The sequence below is a fragment of the Pungitius pungitius genome, chromosome 4 (genome assembly GCF_949316345.1).
Source record: "Pungitius pungitius chromosome 4, fPunPun2.1, whole genome shotgun sequence".
NCBI lineage: Eukaryota > Metazoa > Chordata > Actinopteri > Perciformes > Gasterosteidae > Pungitius > Pungitius pungitius.
Genome location: NC_084903.1, coordinates 3,457,547 through 3,475,502, shown reverse-complemented (window position 1 = coordinate 3,475,502; position 17,956 = coordinate 3,457,547). Strand labels below are relative to the sequence as shown.

At 43.4% G+C, this 17,956-nt stretch overlaps 1 protein-coding gene across 2 annotated transcripts in view; it reads left to right on the top strand.

The window, feature by feature from the left end:
- dpy19l3 (dpy-19 like C-mannosyltransferase 3) overlaps positions 1-17,956 on the top strand; it is a 45,554-nt gene that overhangs the window by 5,927 nt on the left and 21,671 nt on the right. Inside the window, exons 1-9 of one of the 2 annotated variants that reach the window (XM_037485893.2) lie at positions 1,607-2,358; positions 3,743-3,833; positions 6,456-6,577; positions 6,995-7,140; positions 8,352-8,475; positions 16,106-16,240; positions 16,347-16,478; positions 17,350-17,451; positions 17,733-17,806. In XM_037485893.2, the coding sequence (XP_037341790.2) occupies positions 2,062-2,358; positions 3,743-3,833; positions 6,456-6,577; positions 6,995-7,140; positions 8,352-8,475; positions 16,106-16,240; positions 16,347-16,478; positions 17,350-17,451; positions 17,733-17,806 (1,223 nt within the window). In that variant the 5' untranslated portion in view covers positions 1,607-2,061. Of the gene's footprint in view, positions 1-1,606; positions 2,359-3,742; positions 3,834-6,455; positions 6,578-6,994; positions 7,141-8,351; positions 8,476-16,105; positions 16,241-16,346; positions 16,479-17,349; positions 17,452-17,732; positions 17,807-17,956 lie in introns of those variants that run through there. The other variant, XM_037485902.2, reaches the window with a different exon arrangement.

Here is a 17,956-nt window from a genome sequence, read left to right as displayed (position 1 = left end):
TAGCGCCGGCACTTGGCACCACCCCCTCTGAATTTAGATTAGGGGGGGGGGGGGCACTTATTAGTATCTGCAACTTTGCAAGACTAAACCGAATTAATATACAAGCAAGCCAAATTCCTAAAGTGGGGATGGACTCTGTGGGTGCTGTTTCTGCAGGACAGAAGAGAGGTTGGGACCACTCTTCAGGGGTCATGGTTCGGATGGGAAGGGAAGAGGACAGATGCTTTCATGAAAAAGGAGTCACTTTACAGGGAAGGCAAACATTTTCCCAAAATGTTCTCACATAAGTGTGTTTCTGGCTGACATCATCTCACATTGCACACAGGTGTGTGTGTGTTTTCCTTCTGGTAATGCCATCAGCGTCTCTGTCTTAGACTGTTCACTCAAGAGACTGTTCCATCTGCAAATGCTTTTTATATGTGAAAACAACACGTATAAAACTAATTTGATGTATTTAGACGTATTGAAGAAGTGTATATGCTTACTTTATTAGTCATTGTAGTGATGAGTCTGTTGTCACACATGCAATAAACCCTCCACATGTAATGGAGGTGATAGCAGCAGATTAACACAGCATTTGGCCAACAAGCCGAATTCTCATTGTGTAGTTCGCTGTGCAACCGTCTGTAAACACATACGCATCAGCAGCATTAGCTCCACTCTGTCCAGCCAAAAACCCACACCTGCACTTTTCACCTTCCAACCCCTAAAGTAATGTGCAGTAGATCAAGCCCCTGTGATGAGATTCCACTTAAGTTTGGTTGGTTGTTCTACACGACCAAGGCTGGAATTCTACCTCAAGCATAGTTGATATTGTGTATTTGATTTCCTGCCCTTAGAGAGCCAACTGTCTTTCTCTCTGACTCTCATAAACACACACACACACACACCCACACGCTGTGTCCAGGTCAAGTAGGATGGAAAGGGCCGTGGAACATGCTGTAAAGTCATTTGTGTGTCTGCGAGTCCCGTTCGCTTGCTGTTTTCTACTCTTGGCTGTTGCCGCGGTGACTGATGCTGTCAGAATGCTGGTCTGCGCAGGGAGCCGCTGCCCAACCCACCCGGGGACTGGTTTTAATAATCTCTCACGGCGGCGGTGTCGAGGAGAATGGGGTAGCGGTGTTCAGCCTCAGGTCTGGAAGGGTTTGTTATCATGTTCACACCCAGGCACAAACAATGCTCATTATCACAGATCATTATCCGTCTGCTTATGTCTCTATCAGACGTGTGCTCACAGCCTGACCCCAGTTCCAGATCCCCCCCCCCCAAAAAAATATCTGACCAATGTTCTCCCCGCATTTTTCCGTGCGGCGTTCTCCGCCCCTTAACCCCCCCCCCCACGCCCCCATCCTATTCTTTCCCTGTGTGCACGTGTGTGTTTTTTATAGACCGACAAGAGGTCACCAGTAGTGGCTGTCTCTTTTTCCCCTCTCCCTCCCTCTGACTGCTGCACTTATCTACAGCGCAGCCGGACCGCGGCTCGCTGCTTTTTCGTTTCGAGGTGTTTGCTGGAGATCAAGGGGGGGGGGTGGGTGGGGGTGGTGTCGCCTTGGTTCCTGTTTACGGAGTACAAGGCGCCGGGCGGAAGCTCACTCTGACTCTTTGAGCGCTCGGAGCCGTTAGGAGGAACAGGGGAGGATCGCTGCCTGCTGAAAAGCTAAGAGTTTTCGTGGTAATGAGTAACGTGCTAACGGGGCCCGTTCTCTTTGGCCTTCATTTAAACTGAGGATTAGCCGTCTCATCAGAGCTCCTGGTGGACAGCCAAGGCTGGTTTTGCCTGCGAGCAAACTCTAATAGCGCATTGGGAAGGAAACTAGCTGCTCGCTCCCTCAGAGGAAGCTTTTTTGCATATCTCCTTTTGGCAAGGAACTCGAAGCAATTTATAAAGTTAATTTATTTGGACCGACATCAAGAAAAGAAAAACGTACCGCTTTCCCACTTCCTGCTGTAATGCGTTTGGATCAGTTCTGTAGCTCAGCCCGGGAGCGTGCTGTTTATCTACCTGGATTCGGCACATCAAAGGATCCGAGAGCGTATTGATGATCTCCGTCGTCTCAGGCAATGCAGCCTCGCAAGAGAGTTAAGCCGAGCAAGCTGCAACATCACCCGGGCCCTCCTCCAGACGAAGGGCGGCGAAGCGGCAACGCGACGCGGACCTGTGCTGAGGAGGCCTCGGGGGAGCCGCTTCTGATTGGACGATCCGCCGCTCGGCCCGGTCCAGGCGCGGTACCCCGGTGGCCGTGGCGCCGGCGTGTTTCCACAGCGGTCGGGCTGTCGTTAGCCGGGCTGCTGGCACTGGCTCAGGCCGTGTGCGTCAACGCCATACACGAGAATCTGCTGTGGTTCTCTCAGCTCACGGTAGGAGTTCTGAGGCCGCGCTCGTTTGCAGCTTTGATAAGCCGGGGTAAAAGGGTCACGCCCCTCAGCTGCACCATCTGCTCCTACTGCAAGAGTGTGTGTCTCCGTGTACGTGTTTGTAATAGCAAACTCACGTCGAAGAGGAACCATGTGGTTTTCGTCCCGGTCGTGGAACACCGGATGTCAAGTTATTTGAATGGGGGTTAACATATCTATTTATAGACAGATATAGTTGCAAGCATGACGTTCTTTTCCCGCCAAACACCCGGACGATTTTTAGGAGACCAATGTTAGACCGTGATTCAAAGAGCATGAGAATATAGAATGAGAATATAGCCCGTGTCTTGCAGCAGAAGTTTAATGCATTTCACCGTCCTAATAGGTCATGGAGTCAGGAAGATGTCAGCCTAGCACCTCTGTACTGGCCCTCCACTTCCCATGAAGACTCTAATTAACCACACATCTGTGAACGCTCTTTTTTTTGTTTCCCATTAACATTGTTTTCACACTGTTCACAGTGCTGGCCGAGCATCATCATTTCCACCTGCATCTGTGTGGGTGGCACAGCATCATACTAAATATAATTATGTAATACCTGCTATGAGGCAGCTGATGTAAATGGGCCGGGCCATCATTTCTGCTTAAGATGATGGGTGGACCGTGGAGCTGTAAGGGGTGGTGGGCTAGCGGCAACAGAGGGACATTTATTAATAGTTAAAATACGGACATTTCATATACAAAGTGTTTATGAATATTTCATAATGTCAGCACAATAGCTCAAGTTGTGATGTGAATGGATGTCAGCTGTTTCACTTGGTGTCCTTTGGTCAATTAATCAGTTGAGTTGTTTGTGTACATTCTTCTTTTGATGGTCTTTCTTTTACGTGGGATGAGCTTCAAATCATAGATCATTATCGTAAATGGCATCGTAATTATGTTTAGAAACCTTGAATTTTGAGCTCCTCGGATTGACTACCAGCCGATTAAGTCAAAGAAACATATCTCTATGGTCAAAGAGTTTCCTTTTAAATGGAGCACAGCTGTAAAAGCTCTTTTCAAACGGGACAGGATGGATTGATAGAGTTAATATTCTGCAGCTGCTTGTTCGCTGTTTGCTCTGTTTTTTACCCCCCAGTGGAACAGTAATCATGCATGGCAAGTGGAAACCTCTTGGGAAGCCATCGTCTCAGCGCGCACACACACACACACACACACACATCTCGCTACCTGTCTTATTGTTACTGCCAAGGTTTATGAGCGTATTCGCTGCTTTGCTTCTATCCTGTGTGTTTCTGTCATACTCTGCCAGGATTTCTGTTTTACATATTTCAGAGAAACAGAAGTCTTTGGTTTCAACAAAAAAAACCTTTTTTTTTCCTTCTAGGAGATGGAGAGGGAGATCTCCTTCCGGACCGAGTGTGGACTGTACTACTCCTACTACAAGCAGATGTTGCAGGCCCCGTCCATACAGGAAGGTATAAACAGTGTTTATGGCGGTTATGTCCTATACATACATACATACATTATGTGTATTAGTAGATTTAAAATTAATTAATATAGATGAATCTCAATTAAAAGTTAGTTTTTCATCTAAAAATTAAATCTTAACATGTATTTTAGATGTATTTGTTTAATTGTGTTTTGTTTCTTTTAAATCCAAAATGACACACATTTGATCATCTTGGAGGCAGAATCCCACCAGGTGGAACATGTTGAACTAGTGACTCTTCCTGCTGTCCTTGTGCACTTTGCGCTTAATTTTATTTAACGGATGTGTTTGAAGTGCCAACAATGTCCCCACATTTAGCAGGACATTTGCAAACCACTGTCTTTTAGGGACCCAGTGGTGGTCCTGTGTGCCACGCAGGGACCTGGAGGTGTGTTCTGGAGGGTCATTGTCCTGTTGAAATACAAATCCTGGTCCCACCAAGTGCAAACCAGATGGGATGGCATGTTAAAAAGTACAGATTTCCACTGGTTTAACGTCCATTCCTTGTGTTTAGACCATGAAGGCCTAATTCACGCAGTCTCCTCTGAACAGTTGATGTTGAGATGTGTCTGCTACTTAAACTCTGAGAAGCATTCATGTGGCTCTAATCTGATCATTCAAAGCTCTGGAAATGTTCCAGATGGACGGACCTTCCTGTCTTAAAGTAATGATGGAGTGTTTCTCTTAACTGCGTTGAGTTTTGCTTTGTAGTGAAATAGGCGAGTTCCCTGTAAAGTCACAGTGAGTGTTTCACAACCATCACACCTTCAAGTGGGTAGCTTGCTGCAGCTCATATCATATAATAACTGCCTGGGAATATTAAATAACACTACCCAGCATGACATGAACATTTTGGTAATTGTCATCTTAACTGTAATTATTCCAACATTTTCTCATAACATTGGAATTTTTGATAAAATTGAGTTTCTTTTCATGGATACCAGATGGCTGTGTTAACCCAAGTATCTACCATTTTCCAACCATACCAAACAAATCACGGCGTGTTCTGGTCTGAGGAAAATTAGTCTAATTATTTTTTCCCATTATCATGTAAAATACCCAGTTTCAAACCAGCCTACCAATTTTCCAGTAAGGCAAATAATAGAGCTGCAATCACGCTGAGCAGCTGGCTGACCTCCCTTTCTGTCTCACTGTGTGTGAGCAGTAAGGCTCAATGTGCACATACTACAGGGGTCAGGAGGGAGAAGACCAAACACGGGCCGAATGTCACAGACGAAATGCCAAGAGAAGAGATGTAGGAAAAGCAAGTCAGTGGCAGAAAACGGGATGCGAGGAGGCGTGGAAAGAGAAAAGTAAGGAGAGTGTAGCGAGGAGAGTTACAATGAAAGGAGGAGGATCAGGGAGGAAAGAAAAGGGGAGAAAGCAAAAATGACATTTTGAAAGAACAATGAAAAAGGGAAATGTAATGAGTGTTAGTGGGTAGTAATATCTCTCTTGTTCAGGGAAAGCAGAGCTGTTTTTTCTGGTCTTGAAGGGATCAATAACACAGGTGGACACATCCCAACATACTAATACTAATATAGTAAATGTATGTATGTAATAATACACCAGCCTGGAGCGATGACACCAGCGTGTGTGTGTGTGTGTATCAGTACTGAGATACAAGTGTTATTCTAGTAGTTTTTGCCTGTAATACTCCCCAAAGTACTTGCTGAGAGATTGAGGGGTAGATGGGGGGGGGACACAGCCTTTAAACCTTTTTTAGCCACTTGGGGGCAGCAGAAACACAACAGAGAGATTTCATCCCCTTCTTAACGGGAAAACAGTGGCTCAACGACTCTTCAAGCAGATGTGGAGTATCTATGGCTGTCACATTATCACATTTTTGTTGTGCGATTATTGCACCACCATTATTTGTGATATGAGATATTGTAATTTTCAGATAATTTTATGACGGATAACGGAATGCTAATTATAATACGTTTTATTCGTCAGAATAGCTAGATATTAGTGTGAAAAAATATATCCTGAATAAATAAAACAAAATCAAGTGCAAGGATCACGGAGGGGGCGAATCATCGGGCTTTGTGCGATGCGGTTCGAGAAAATGTGTCCCGCCTCCGACAATGAAAGCAGACCAGAGGGAAGCGCGACTGACTAAAATGTGACGTTCATTTATTTGTAAAATGAATATCTCACCACCAAAGATGATCGCATTAACTTTCCTATATTGAGCGATAAGTCAATATATTGCATATCGCGACAGGTCTAGGAGTATCATTATCCTTTGTTTTGATTCCTGTTTGCAGCATCTTAACAATTGCGTGCCAATAGTGCTCCCTAACCCATCAGTCAGTGCGTTGATAGATATTTGATCTTAAAGCACGTTTGGAAGAACCTCCCTATCCGTTTACAGGATTTCCGGCAGCAAGTCTTTCTGGAGAAGTTTTTTCTGTGTTATATAGTAAGTGATGTTCCTCCCCCCCCCCCCCCCCCCCCAAAAGCTTACGGTTTCAATTCGATAAAAACCTTTTATGATAGTAAAGTTAATAGCGGTTGAAGCAGAATACTGTTTAATCAGCAGAGTACTCTGAAAACATCCCATTCCTTCCTCACAGTAGTCATTTGTGTACACGTGTGTTCCTAGGGATTTCCGATTTGATCCATGACAACTTGACAGAATCCAAGAGGACTATCAATCTGCTGCAGCGGATGAATATCTACCAAGAGGTCTTCCTCAGCGTTCTCTACAGATTGTTGCCCATACAGGTACCCCATCACCCCGCTGTTTACAATTGGCTTGTAACACACCAGAAGATTAGAGTAATGACCGCCACAAAAAGATATGATTGATTGTCTGAATGATACAATGAAGGCTGTCTCAGGAGGCAGCTGTGGCATTTTACAGTTTGCTTTCGACGTGACTTGGCACACCCGCCACTTGTCACGCCGGAGGAAGAGGTTTGCGTATTGGCACGTCAATTAGCCAGGAAACGGCTCCTGAGCTCCCTCCGAGATCTGCCGCGACAGGAATGCCAACGAGGGAAATATCAGACCAAACTTTGAAAAGGCCACTTCCTTCCTGAGTGGCCGGATCGTAGTCACTGCAGTCAACTGTGTCCATTCACAGCTCCTAATGAACTAATGCTTTCTATCTCTGTGTGTGTGTGTGTGTGTGTGGTCCAGTCCTATCTGGAGCCCGTGTATTTCTACATTTACACGGTGTTCTCGCTCCAAGCGGTGTACGTGATCGCTCTGTACCTCACAGCGTGGCTGCTGTCGGGTTCTTGGCTGGCTGGCACGCTCTCGGGGGTCTGGTACCTACTCAACAGGTGGGTAACAAGCAACTTTGCATTTGTGTGTCATTTTAAATTGTGACGTCACTGAAAATCCCCCGTTGCTCATCTTGTGACCGGAGTGCTTCAAACAAGCCCTCACATTATGGTCTGTGGTCCGCCTATTCATTTCAGTCGTAACTTTTGTACTTTGAGTTACATTTAAATATACAAAATCTCCACTCCGTGTATACATGTCGTGTTCACACGGACATATGCACATGAGCACAGTTTTTGTGGAATGAAGACAAAATAGAAGAAAAAAATATTTTTTTAACCCCAGGTTTAACAACACAATTCTTTTTCACAATTTATCGGCTTTAAATGATGAAGCGCGTTGTGCACGGTTTGCACCTCGACCTTGAAGATAGCATACATGTAGTAGGGGTGTCATACTTTAGCATTCGTGGTGAGACTTGAGGCTTTATCTTTAGTAATTAACCCTTGAAATCATGCTGGCATTTATTTATTATTTTGTATGGTTTGAATGTTAATCATATTACATTATTGTTTTGACTTCTCCCCTGTAGTAATCCCTAAGTAGAATTCACTTGGCACCAAATCATCTCGATCTCTCAGCCTAACCCAGGAAAGAAGTGAAGCCATTCCTTTTTCTTTGGATTTTTTTTTTTTATATCGCCTTGACTTGGTTGGGTGTGTGTGTCATCATTCTTCAACACAAGGAAAATACCGTAGACCGTAGTTCTCTCATGTCAGGTGTGACTATCCAGATAATCATTATTTATTATTAGTTTCTTGCAGGGTTGAGTGTAAAATAAATAACTTGCTCCAAAACCAAGTCCCCCTAAGATGCTTCTAGTGGGCCATGAATCGATTGCCATAGTTCTTAGTGACAGCACCTATTTAAGCTTTTATTACTCATTGAGTAGCGTGTTCAATTAAAATCCACAAAGAAACCTGTTTAAAGATGTTCCAGTGAGTTGGTGTTATTTTGCTGTTTCAGTCTTGCTGACAGGAGATCACCATGAACATTGTCATCCAACTTGAACCAACAAAAAACAGAAGGGACACATGAATTACCTAAAACCAGCAAATGTATGCAAAGAGGTGCTATAATGAAACTCACCGGAGCAACCTTCTGAGGACCCTCCATCCCTCCACATCACATGAAAACAAAACCAGGGAAGAGGGCAGACTATTGATTTCCATCCCGTCCTCCCTCTCTCTCTCTCTCTCCCTCCTACCAGGGTGGACACCACTCGGGTGGAGTTCACCATCTCCCTCAGAGAGAACTGGTCTCTGCCCTTCCTGGCGCTGCAGGTCACCGTCATCACCTGTTACCTCAGGCCTCAGCTCAGCGTCCTGCAGCAGGTGAGCGCCAAAATAATGAGAAAAATCCATAGGGAAAAAATAATAGATTATGTACACAACACAACAGTGTGGAAAATCATAATTCTGGGTGTTGTAAATATTAATTTAATGTTAAATAAATAGTTTAATTCAGGTCTAGATGTGTGATTAAGTGCGGTTGGTTTTTCTGACTTAGCATTCAAACGGGTTGTACAGGTTTTAACAATTACAGTTTTTACTTTTTCTAGTGTTGGGAATTGTCTAAAGAAAAATTTGGAATTCTAAATTAAGCTCTAAAATTGCAAATGTGTATTCTTATTTGTATGTTGTGTGTGTGTGTGTGTGTGTGTGTGTTGGTATTTCCGGATTATGAGGACATTTCACCTGTTTACACACTTACTCTATGAGGACATACCGGATGTGTGAGGACAAAGGCCATGTCCTCACAAGTCAAGCACTGCAGCCGCGCTTATCAAGCCGTAAATGACCACCTCCCGCTTTTTCTCGGCATGTCTCCATAACTCGGTTTTACCCGATTTCTAGTGTATGACAGTGTGTGCTCACAGTGTGTTATATCCGACACTACTTTTTTTTTTTCTACTGCGGAGTGTATCAGTGTATCGTCAGTCGATTGGCTACTGCCTAGGGCAGACTCTGATCAATGATTGGCTCTACTTGACGTCAATCAGGCAGACTCTGATCAGTGATTGGCTCTACTTGACGTCAATCAGGGTGATTCTGATCAGTGATTGGCTGTTGAGCCCTCGGCCAAGTTCTCAACTCACAATGAAGAAACAATGGCGGCGATCGTCACTACTCCGCATGAGGGCAGAGTCACCTCTATCAACTCAATTTAACTAAACTGGTAAGTGAATATTTTAACGATGCATTAAATAAACCGTGTCTACAGTGAAAGCTGTAGGTATTTCGGTTGCTATGTCTAACTAACTTGTCTATGTTGTAACGAGCCGTGGATCCGGGTCCAGTTGTGCTAACGTTAGCTAACGTAGCTAACGTAGCTAACGTTAGCTAACGTTAGTTGCTATCAAGCTTTAAGGTGCTTGATTTAACAGATTTAAATTTAACTCAAATGGCGTTTTATTTTTGATAATTAAACGTTTGCCTCTGAAGAGCGAGGGTCGCTAAATCAGCCCCGCCTGAGCACACCCCCCGCAACCTACCCCCACCCGAGCTGGGGCTGCTGCTCAGACCCTTGAAGATCTGCATGTTGAGTGGGCTAATTCTCACATTTTACTATGTTAAATGAAGGTTTTATTTCTACCAGACCGTAGTGATTGCTGGAGTGTATTAGAAAAACCAAGGCAGAAGGCAAAAAAGTGTTTTTGATTTATTAAAGTTAACTTAGCTAGGCTTAGTTTGGTGAAAGAGAGAAACTCAGAAGGTGTAAGTTGTATGAATCTGTTTAATATGGAAATATATTAATGTTAAGCACCTTAAAGGCTACTGCTTCTAATGGTGATCTACTGGAACTCCTTGCATCTGTGTATATTTAGAACTTCATTATCAGAAGTTAGTACTTCCAGTTAAATAATATTTCATTTTCACAAGCTAATTTTCTCTGGTTTGTACAGCAGGATGCAGTACTGTTACTTTAATGTAAGACTGAGGACAAACAAGTGATCCATTTATGAATAGCGCGTGATCTGTGCAGAAGTAATTTTAAAGGGGTAACATTAAGACCAATTGACCTATAAAATCCATCTCTTATGGATATATAAGTTTTGGGCATCCTGCTGCTCCTTCATCAATGCACTATATTCTGTGACCTTAGCAATTATCCAACTTAATGTAATTGTCATAGCTATTCTCACTATCTATATATACTGATTTGTTTATTACTTAATAGTCTATGTTTTCTGAAAACTACTGCAGCAAACATGATGGAGAGAAGGAGGAGAGACTCCTGAACAGGATGCCGTGGACCACATCATTTTGGGCAGAGATAAATCTTTTCTACAAGAAAATATTTAATCCCACAAAATGTAATTTTTATCTGGGCTATTTGTCTTTCAGCATAGACTCTTCGAAAGAGGATGGAACACTGGACGACTGGCAAATGATGACCACATAAACCCCAACTGCAGAGTAAAAGAAAATACTGTCAGAGGAAGGCCACACTTGTGCCTGTTTGCTGTGAAAGAGATATTTCCAGACGAGGAGATAACGTACAACTATGGGGATTATTGTTGGCCATGGCCCTCAATGGTGAGTTTATGTTCCCTTTTATTCCCCAATATGTGTTTTTAGAAGTTAACCAGTCCTTGAAGTCCCAGTAAAACTGAAGTGCAGTGATTTTAGCTTTTGTATTTAGCTGCTCTAAGAGCAAAAGATGGGTTTGGGCACATTTTGCGTCAACCAGCTGCATTTTGTCAATCATATGAGTTAGAAAGTATTCTTCTTTCACACACAAGACGTTACATGTGGCTCATTGGGAGAATACTGTAGGACATGACTGTCTGACATTGACCTCAAGTGTGGAGAAGTATAAAGTTAAACAGAAGCTGATTACATGTTTTTAGAATACTCGTATACGGACATATGCGCACACGTGTTTTAGCGAAGTCGCCCTGTGGGGGAACTTTTTTTTATTCCACACTTTTTCAAGGGGTGGGGGGATTTTTCTCAGTTTGTTATTGTGATCGACGGTTAAAATGTTAAAAAACGTCATAACTGCAAAACCTCAGACATGAAACAAGTCTTCCTCAAACCGCTACAGAAGTTATATGACAACAGTGCATCTTCTCTGTACATTCTCAGGCACCTTGCAAAGAACTGTCCAATCCTGAGCCCAAGCAAGTGGTTCCAGTCTTGGCAGAAAAAGAAATGGTAAGTTTATCTTTGTAAGTTGCGTACTGGTTTTTGTGGATTAGGGTGGGGGGACATATTGGCCTACTTCCTACTAATGACATGTTTTTAGAATAGTCGTCAAAGGAAAGTTCTGTCTTGTCAAGGTGTCTTGTGAGGACAGCAGGTAAATTGTCAAACCTGACTAATCATTTTCCATCGTGTTTTCATCAGTAGTGGCACTTTTGTGTCAGACGATGAGCACAGCATACACCTGCTCTGTGAGGACACCTGCTCTGTGAGGACAAGTTGGTTTTATATTAGCTTAGTGTTTCCCCTAGGTTTACAACTTCAAGGGGGGAGGGGGTGGTCGAGCAGATGGTTAACGGTACGGCTGACCGGGAGTGGGGGGGTGGCGCTGACCGCCTAGTGCAGGGGTGTCAAACTCATTTCAGGTTCTGGCAAGATACTGCCGACTTCGACCGAACGCGGGCCACTGACGATGTGCGAACGGCTGACAGGGGGAGCTTGCGGGCCGACCGACGGTTCGCTGACGGTGGGACGTACGCACTGCACTGGACGGGCGCGAGTTCAACATATGTAACCTAGACAAATAACATCGACAGTTCAATATGATTAAATCTATTGTTTAAATACACGTATTCTGTCACATGCTGGTGGAGATGCGAACACGTTTACGCTGCGTCTCCTTAAACTGTCTCTGCTCTGCTCACTGAAGCAAAACAATCTGTGAACAATAAATATCAGAGCCAAGAGCAGCGAGTGTAGTCAACTACTGCTGCTAACACATCCCGTCAGACCAGGATTATTTATTTATATCCGTTAATGAACTTTTCTCCTCTTGTTACCCTGGTAACCGCTGTCATTACAGACGGTTGCGTCGATTCTTACTGCAAAAATCTACGTACTTCCGGTTTAGCGGCTACGCTTCGTATTTTCATTTTACGGGAAAAACCACAGAATTAACCGAGTAAAAAGTTGTCAGTTGGTCTTGGGATAGGTGAAAGTTGACACAAGTGGTATGTAATACAGACTGTGAGGCGCACTTTCGCAGGACTGCGAATGCGCAACAACACACAGAGTGCATTGTGGGATTTGTAGTATTATGGTGATGCGTGCCTATATCGGGGGGCCAGCTCCAATAGTAAATAGATTTGATCATGCGGGCCAAAGATAATTCATTCACAGGCCGGATGTGGCCCAGCGGGCCTTGAGTTTGACACATGTGGCCTAGTGGTACGGCTGACGGGTCGGTGACGGCACGGCTGTCACCCAGTTGTATGTAGGGGAAAGAAATCCACACTTTTTCAGGGGTGCGGGGGTTTTTCTCAGTTTGTTGTGACAACGGTTAAGGGTCTCTGTGCGCATTGGGGCGGAACGCCGCCTTGAGCGACGCCAAGCGCAAAGGACAGTTGTAAACGCGACGATGTACAGAACTTCATAACTGCAAAACCTCAGACATGAAACGAGTCTTCCCCAAACCGCTACAGAAGTTATATGACAACAGTGTGCATCTTCTCTGTACATTCTCAGGCACCCTGCAAAGAACTGTCCAATCCTGAGCCCAAGCAAGTGGTTCCAGCCTTGGGAGAAAAAGAAATGGTGAGTTTATCTTTGTAAATTGCGTACTGGTTTTTGTGGAGTAGGGTGGGGGAAGGCCTACCTGACATATCGGCCTACTTCCGGGGATTGCTCAGTGGCTATTGGTTCTCATGGCTATTAATTGTATTATAGCTACTGCACTTTTCTGTTTTTCTTCATTCCTTGTCTTACTATATTTACATTTGTGGATCCTCAGTGCCACCATGAATTCACAAGTGCATCTATCTTGGCTTTGTATTGTTGTCAAGACTGCTCAGGACCAGTATCAAGTCTAAAATGGCTTGGTTGGACATGTAAATGTCAGTATCAGTTTCACATAAACACACGTTTTCTTTTTTGCTTAATTGAAATTTGAGCTAAACCATCACCATTTCACAAACACTCACATGCCTTTCCTGGAGTTACCTTCATATTTGTTACCATCTACAGTACAAAGTGATTTAACGTTTAAAACTAAGATAAATGTATACTACCTTTAAATTTTTCTCATTGCAGTGTGCTTTTAGTATGTTCAAGGTCATGGGATGGGGTGAGTGTGCTCATCAAACATGCTTTTCTTTAGATGAATTGGAACCGGAAACGATTGGAGAGGAAGATCCAGACGACAATGACGATGATGGAGATGGTGAAAAGTCTCATCCTGTCCTTGGATTAAGAGGTATGTAATGAATATGTCGTCTTATAGTATCCATTAGTAGTACAGCATATAAGATTGGACTCTGGACCATACACTGTAGCTCCCTTTTGTTACTCTTATTAACACAATCTGACTTTATCACGCTGCTCTTCTTAAAGTCTGAAACCAGGCAATCAATTGCCAGTTAAATGGACCAATCAATAAGCTAAATCTGGTCACCTGAGAACTCCTGAGGGGAAATTTGTGTGTAACCGTAGGTAAGGTTACATAGTAAACATAATATAAAAGTATTCCCTATGGAATGAAATATGCAAAACACGAAAAGAGAGAAGAACATATTAAATAAAGAAAAAATGCACATAATACAATTATATACAGAGTATATGTGTGTGTGTATATAGTATATTTAGTGAAATAGGATTCGAATAGAAGTATATACAGTGAAATACAGGCTCCAGTTCAGATACCTTGTTTATTCTATATTCTGTAAATCAGGGGTGCCCAATAGGTTCGATCGCGATTGATCAGTGTGAGTCATCAAGTAAGGTAATGACAGAGAATGTGTGGAATGCTTGACGGTTCCCTCACTTCTGACCGAGGTGTTTTTATTTATTTATATCAATTCGTAAACAACATGCAGCGCTGTTGTTCCTTTTGGTTACCGCTACTACTCGTTCACCCGATTACTACTCTGCTGTAAATTCAGGTTAAATACATCTGTACAGGTTAATAAAGCTTTACTTATTTTCTCTAGGAAAGACAATTCACCTGGAAACCAGAGGTGAGGTCACCAGCTCCAAAGGTAGGACTCATCCCTTACTACTTGTCCCTCAGGGTCGCAGTTACAAAAGTGCAGTATCGGCCCTGCCGCACAACATTTAATCAGATTTAATTTATTTTATTATTTTTTGAGGGTTTGCAAAAAAAAAATACCAAGTAACTGTTGAATGTAGCACTACAGCGATACGGTTTCTACTTAAGCGGACACCAAAAAAAACTCTTCGTAAATGCATTTACTGTAGTGTTTAGGAAAATTTGAAATAGAAGAATGAAAAAGCCACATTGTTCACCACAATTTTTGCCTCTTAATGATAAGTTAGAGCCAGTGTGGTAAAATCTAATGTTTTGGTTGGGCTGAATCTTTCCACATGTCTTGCCATTTTTATGAACAGCTCCGGCTTCACACAAAAATCGCAACATAAAGCTTTGTCCAACTAATGTATTTCCAAAACGCATTTTCTCTGCTGTTTTTTCAAAATGCCGATATACATGACAATCTTACCTATGTATAATTGTCTTTATAATAATATGAACGAGGAAAATGTGTTATATGTAGATGAAGATATGTAAATAAGTCATAGAGAAAAATGGAAGTGTCTGCGGTGATGAAACACTCCAAGGCCAACATTTGGAAGGGACACTTGGCCAAAAAATGGAGTGAGAGCAGTGCTAGAGACTTTGTAAGGAACAGGGGACGCATGTCCACAAAGGGAAATTTAGTTTGAGAGAATATGTCCAAGAAACCTCTTTAAAGCACCTGTTACAGTACAACTTTTGAGAAAAATGTACAGTTCCATTTTCAGTAAAATGTACTGCAATTGTGACTGCGTCTTTTGAAGCAGTATAGTTTACTGCACTTGTTACTGTGTCTTTTGACGCAATACTTAAGCAGATATATATATATATTGCCAATATTTAATGTTTGATAATGGTATACATTACAATAAATGTATTTTCACATAAAAGCCGTCTAATTTTGTGGTGGGGAGGGGCCCTGATAAACACACGTATTTGTATATAGCCATCCATCCCCAGGATGGTCCTCATAACCAAGGGTCTGGTTATGTTGATGTATGTGTACTGGTAATGTCCTGTTAAACCAGGATGGTCCTCATAACCAAGGGTCTGGTCGGTGTATGTGTACTGGTAATGTCCTGTTAAACCAGGATGGTCCTCATAACGAAAGGTCTGGTCATGTCGGTGTATGTGTACTGGTAATGTCCTGTTAAACCAGGATGGTCTTCATAACCAAGGGTCTGGTCATGTCGGTGTATGTGTACTGGTAACGTCCTGTTAAACCACGATGGTCCTCATAACCAAGGGTCTGGTCATGTCGGTGTATGTGTACTGGTAACGTCCTGTTAAACCACGATGGTCCTCATAACCAAGGGTCTGGTCATGTTGGTGTATGTGTACTGGTAACGTCCTGTTAAACCACGATGGTCCTCATAACCAAGGGTCTGGTCACGTTTGTGTATGTGTACCGGTAATGTCCTCATAAATAAGGGTGGTCTTTATAAGTCGCCATCATGATAGAATCCGCCCCCATCCCGCCCCGTCCCCACAGTCCTGTAGAATGTCAAGTCTTAAGATCTCCTGACTCTTTCACCAGAAATTAATTCTGAACAGTAGGCTTTGTTTCCTACATCATGAGGACCATTTTGATAGTTCTTAGCACTCTCTGGGACAAAGGGAAAGGTGTGTCCCCATAAACCATGGTTTGAGCAAGTACGGGGAAAATGTCCTGACAAACCACCTTTGCCCGTATGTGTGTGTGTGTGTGTGTGTGTGTGTTTCCCTCCTCAGAAGGTGCTGGTGTGGTTGATGTATGTGACGACGTTCTGCTTCTGTCTCACGTGGCAGTTCAACCAGTTCATCCTGCTGGTTCAGGCGCTCATCATTTACACCCTGGACTGTGGCGATTTATTAACCTCCACACAGGTATGACTCCGACAAGGACCAGAACCTCCAACATGGCGCCATCCATCCAACTGGAAAATATTTTGTTCGAGCCGTGTGACCTGACGCACAACGTGCTGTTCCTCAGGTGACCACGATGTACCTCGTACAAGTGTGCGGTCTGCTAAGTGTGTGGCTGCTGCAGTTCTGTAACTCCATGATACTGGGATCGCTGGTTCTGAGCTTCATCGTAGCCGCACTCTTCATCAGACACTGCCAGGTTAGTTAAAGTTAAAGGCACTAATTGGGAACACAAAGAAACAACATAACAGTGTGAGTGTGTCAAAGTCGCACAGACACAAAACCCAGATGGAAGATCCCAGCAGTCTGCTTTTTTACGTAGGAGCTTTTTTACGTAGGAGATCATTCATTTGTATGCAGGAGACCCGTTTTCCAGTCGGGTGTGAATGTAATGTAGTTAAATCTAATCCTATCACAGTAACCATTATAGAAACATTTAATGTGACAGGCTGAAAGTGGGAAGGGGAGACAGATGGACGGAGGTTGCGATGGATTTTATTTCTGGCTTTAGATCATTTCTACACAGTCGCACACGGTGTCATTGTAAAATGTTATACCAGAAATGGTCCGTCTTTCTGGGTTTGTTCTCACTGGTTCCACACTCCTTTGACGGCAGATGCTGTAGCTGATTGACATGAAATGCTGAACTGCGACTTTTGACTGGTGTCTGACGCCAAGCACCATTGATGACCTCCTGCCTCTAGTGGCTCTTTTGTTTCACGGTCACCAGGCACCTCTAACGCACCAAATCACTGTTGATTCCATATAGCCTCTCTTTACATAGATTACATGTTTTAATCAACACTTGAAATTATGAAGTTTCATTTTTACCTCTTTACTGAAGATTTCATTCTACTTTTTTTCATCACTGCCAAAGAGGCTGGTTATATGATGAGTAGTAACCATATTTAAATTATACCCCACAAGCTGGTTTAAATTGGACTGTTGAGCTTTAGAAATCCAGACTTTAATTAAATAGTGCATAGCTGTCAGTGCTAAATCAGATTTGTTTTTTTTTTGTATTAATCGGAATATTAGTATGAGTACTAAGTACTAATCTCTTGTTGCAGTCCGGTCTGAAGACGGGAAGCCCGTTGGTCCGTCTGGCCAAACTGCTCCTCCACAGCGCCATGGTTCTCCTCCTCACCGTCACCATCAACCACATGGCCAAGGTGCTCCTCCTCTCAAACCTCCCTGACTGCTGCGTCACCTCCCCTTGTTGTCCTGCCCGTACCCTCTCCACCTCTCCCACTACTGCAGCCCCCCCCCTCCCCATAGTTACTTATTTACACATTTTTTGTGTGTGTGTGTGTGTGTGTGTGTGTGTGTGTGTGTGTGTGTGTGTGTGTGTGTGTGTGTGTGTGTGTGTGTGTGTGTGTGTGTGTGTGTGTGTGTGTGTGTGTGTGTGTGTGTGTGTGTGTGTGTGTGTGTGTGTGTGTGTGTGTGTTTACAGAAAGCTCTCCAGCTCCGATCGGACGAACACATCTTTAAATTCATCAAGTCAAAGTTGGCCTTGGGACCGACGAGGTATGAACACACACACACACACACACAGAGACAAACTGCATGGATGGAGACACATAAACAACAACTTTGCGCGCTCTTCGAACATCGGCACGCTTCACTCTGGTGGATCGCTATGTTGCCACGAAGACACACAGCAGTGAGTGTGCAGAG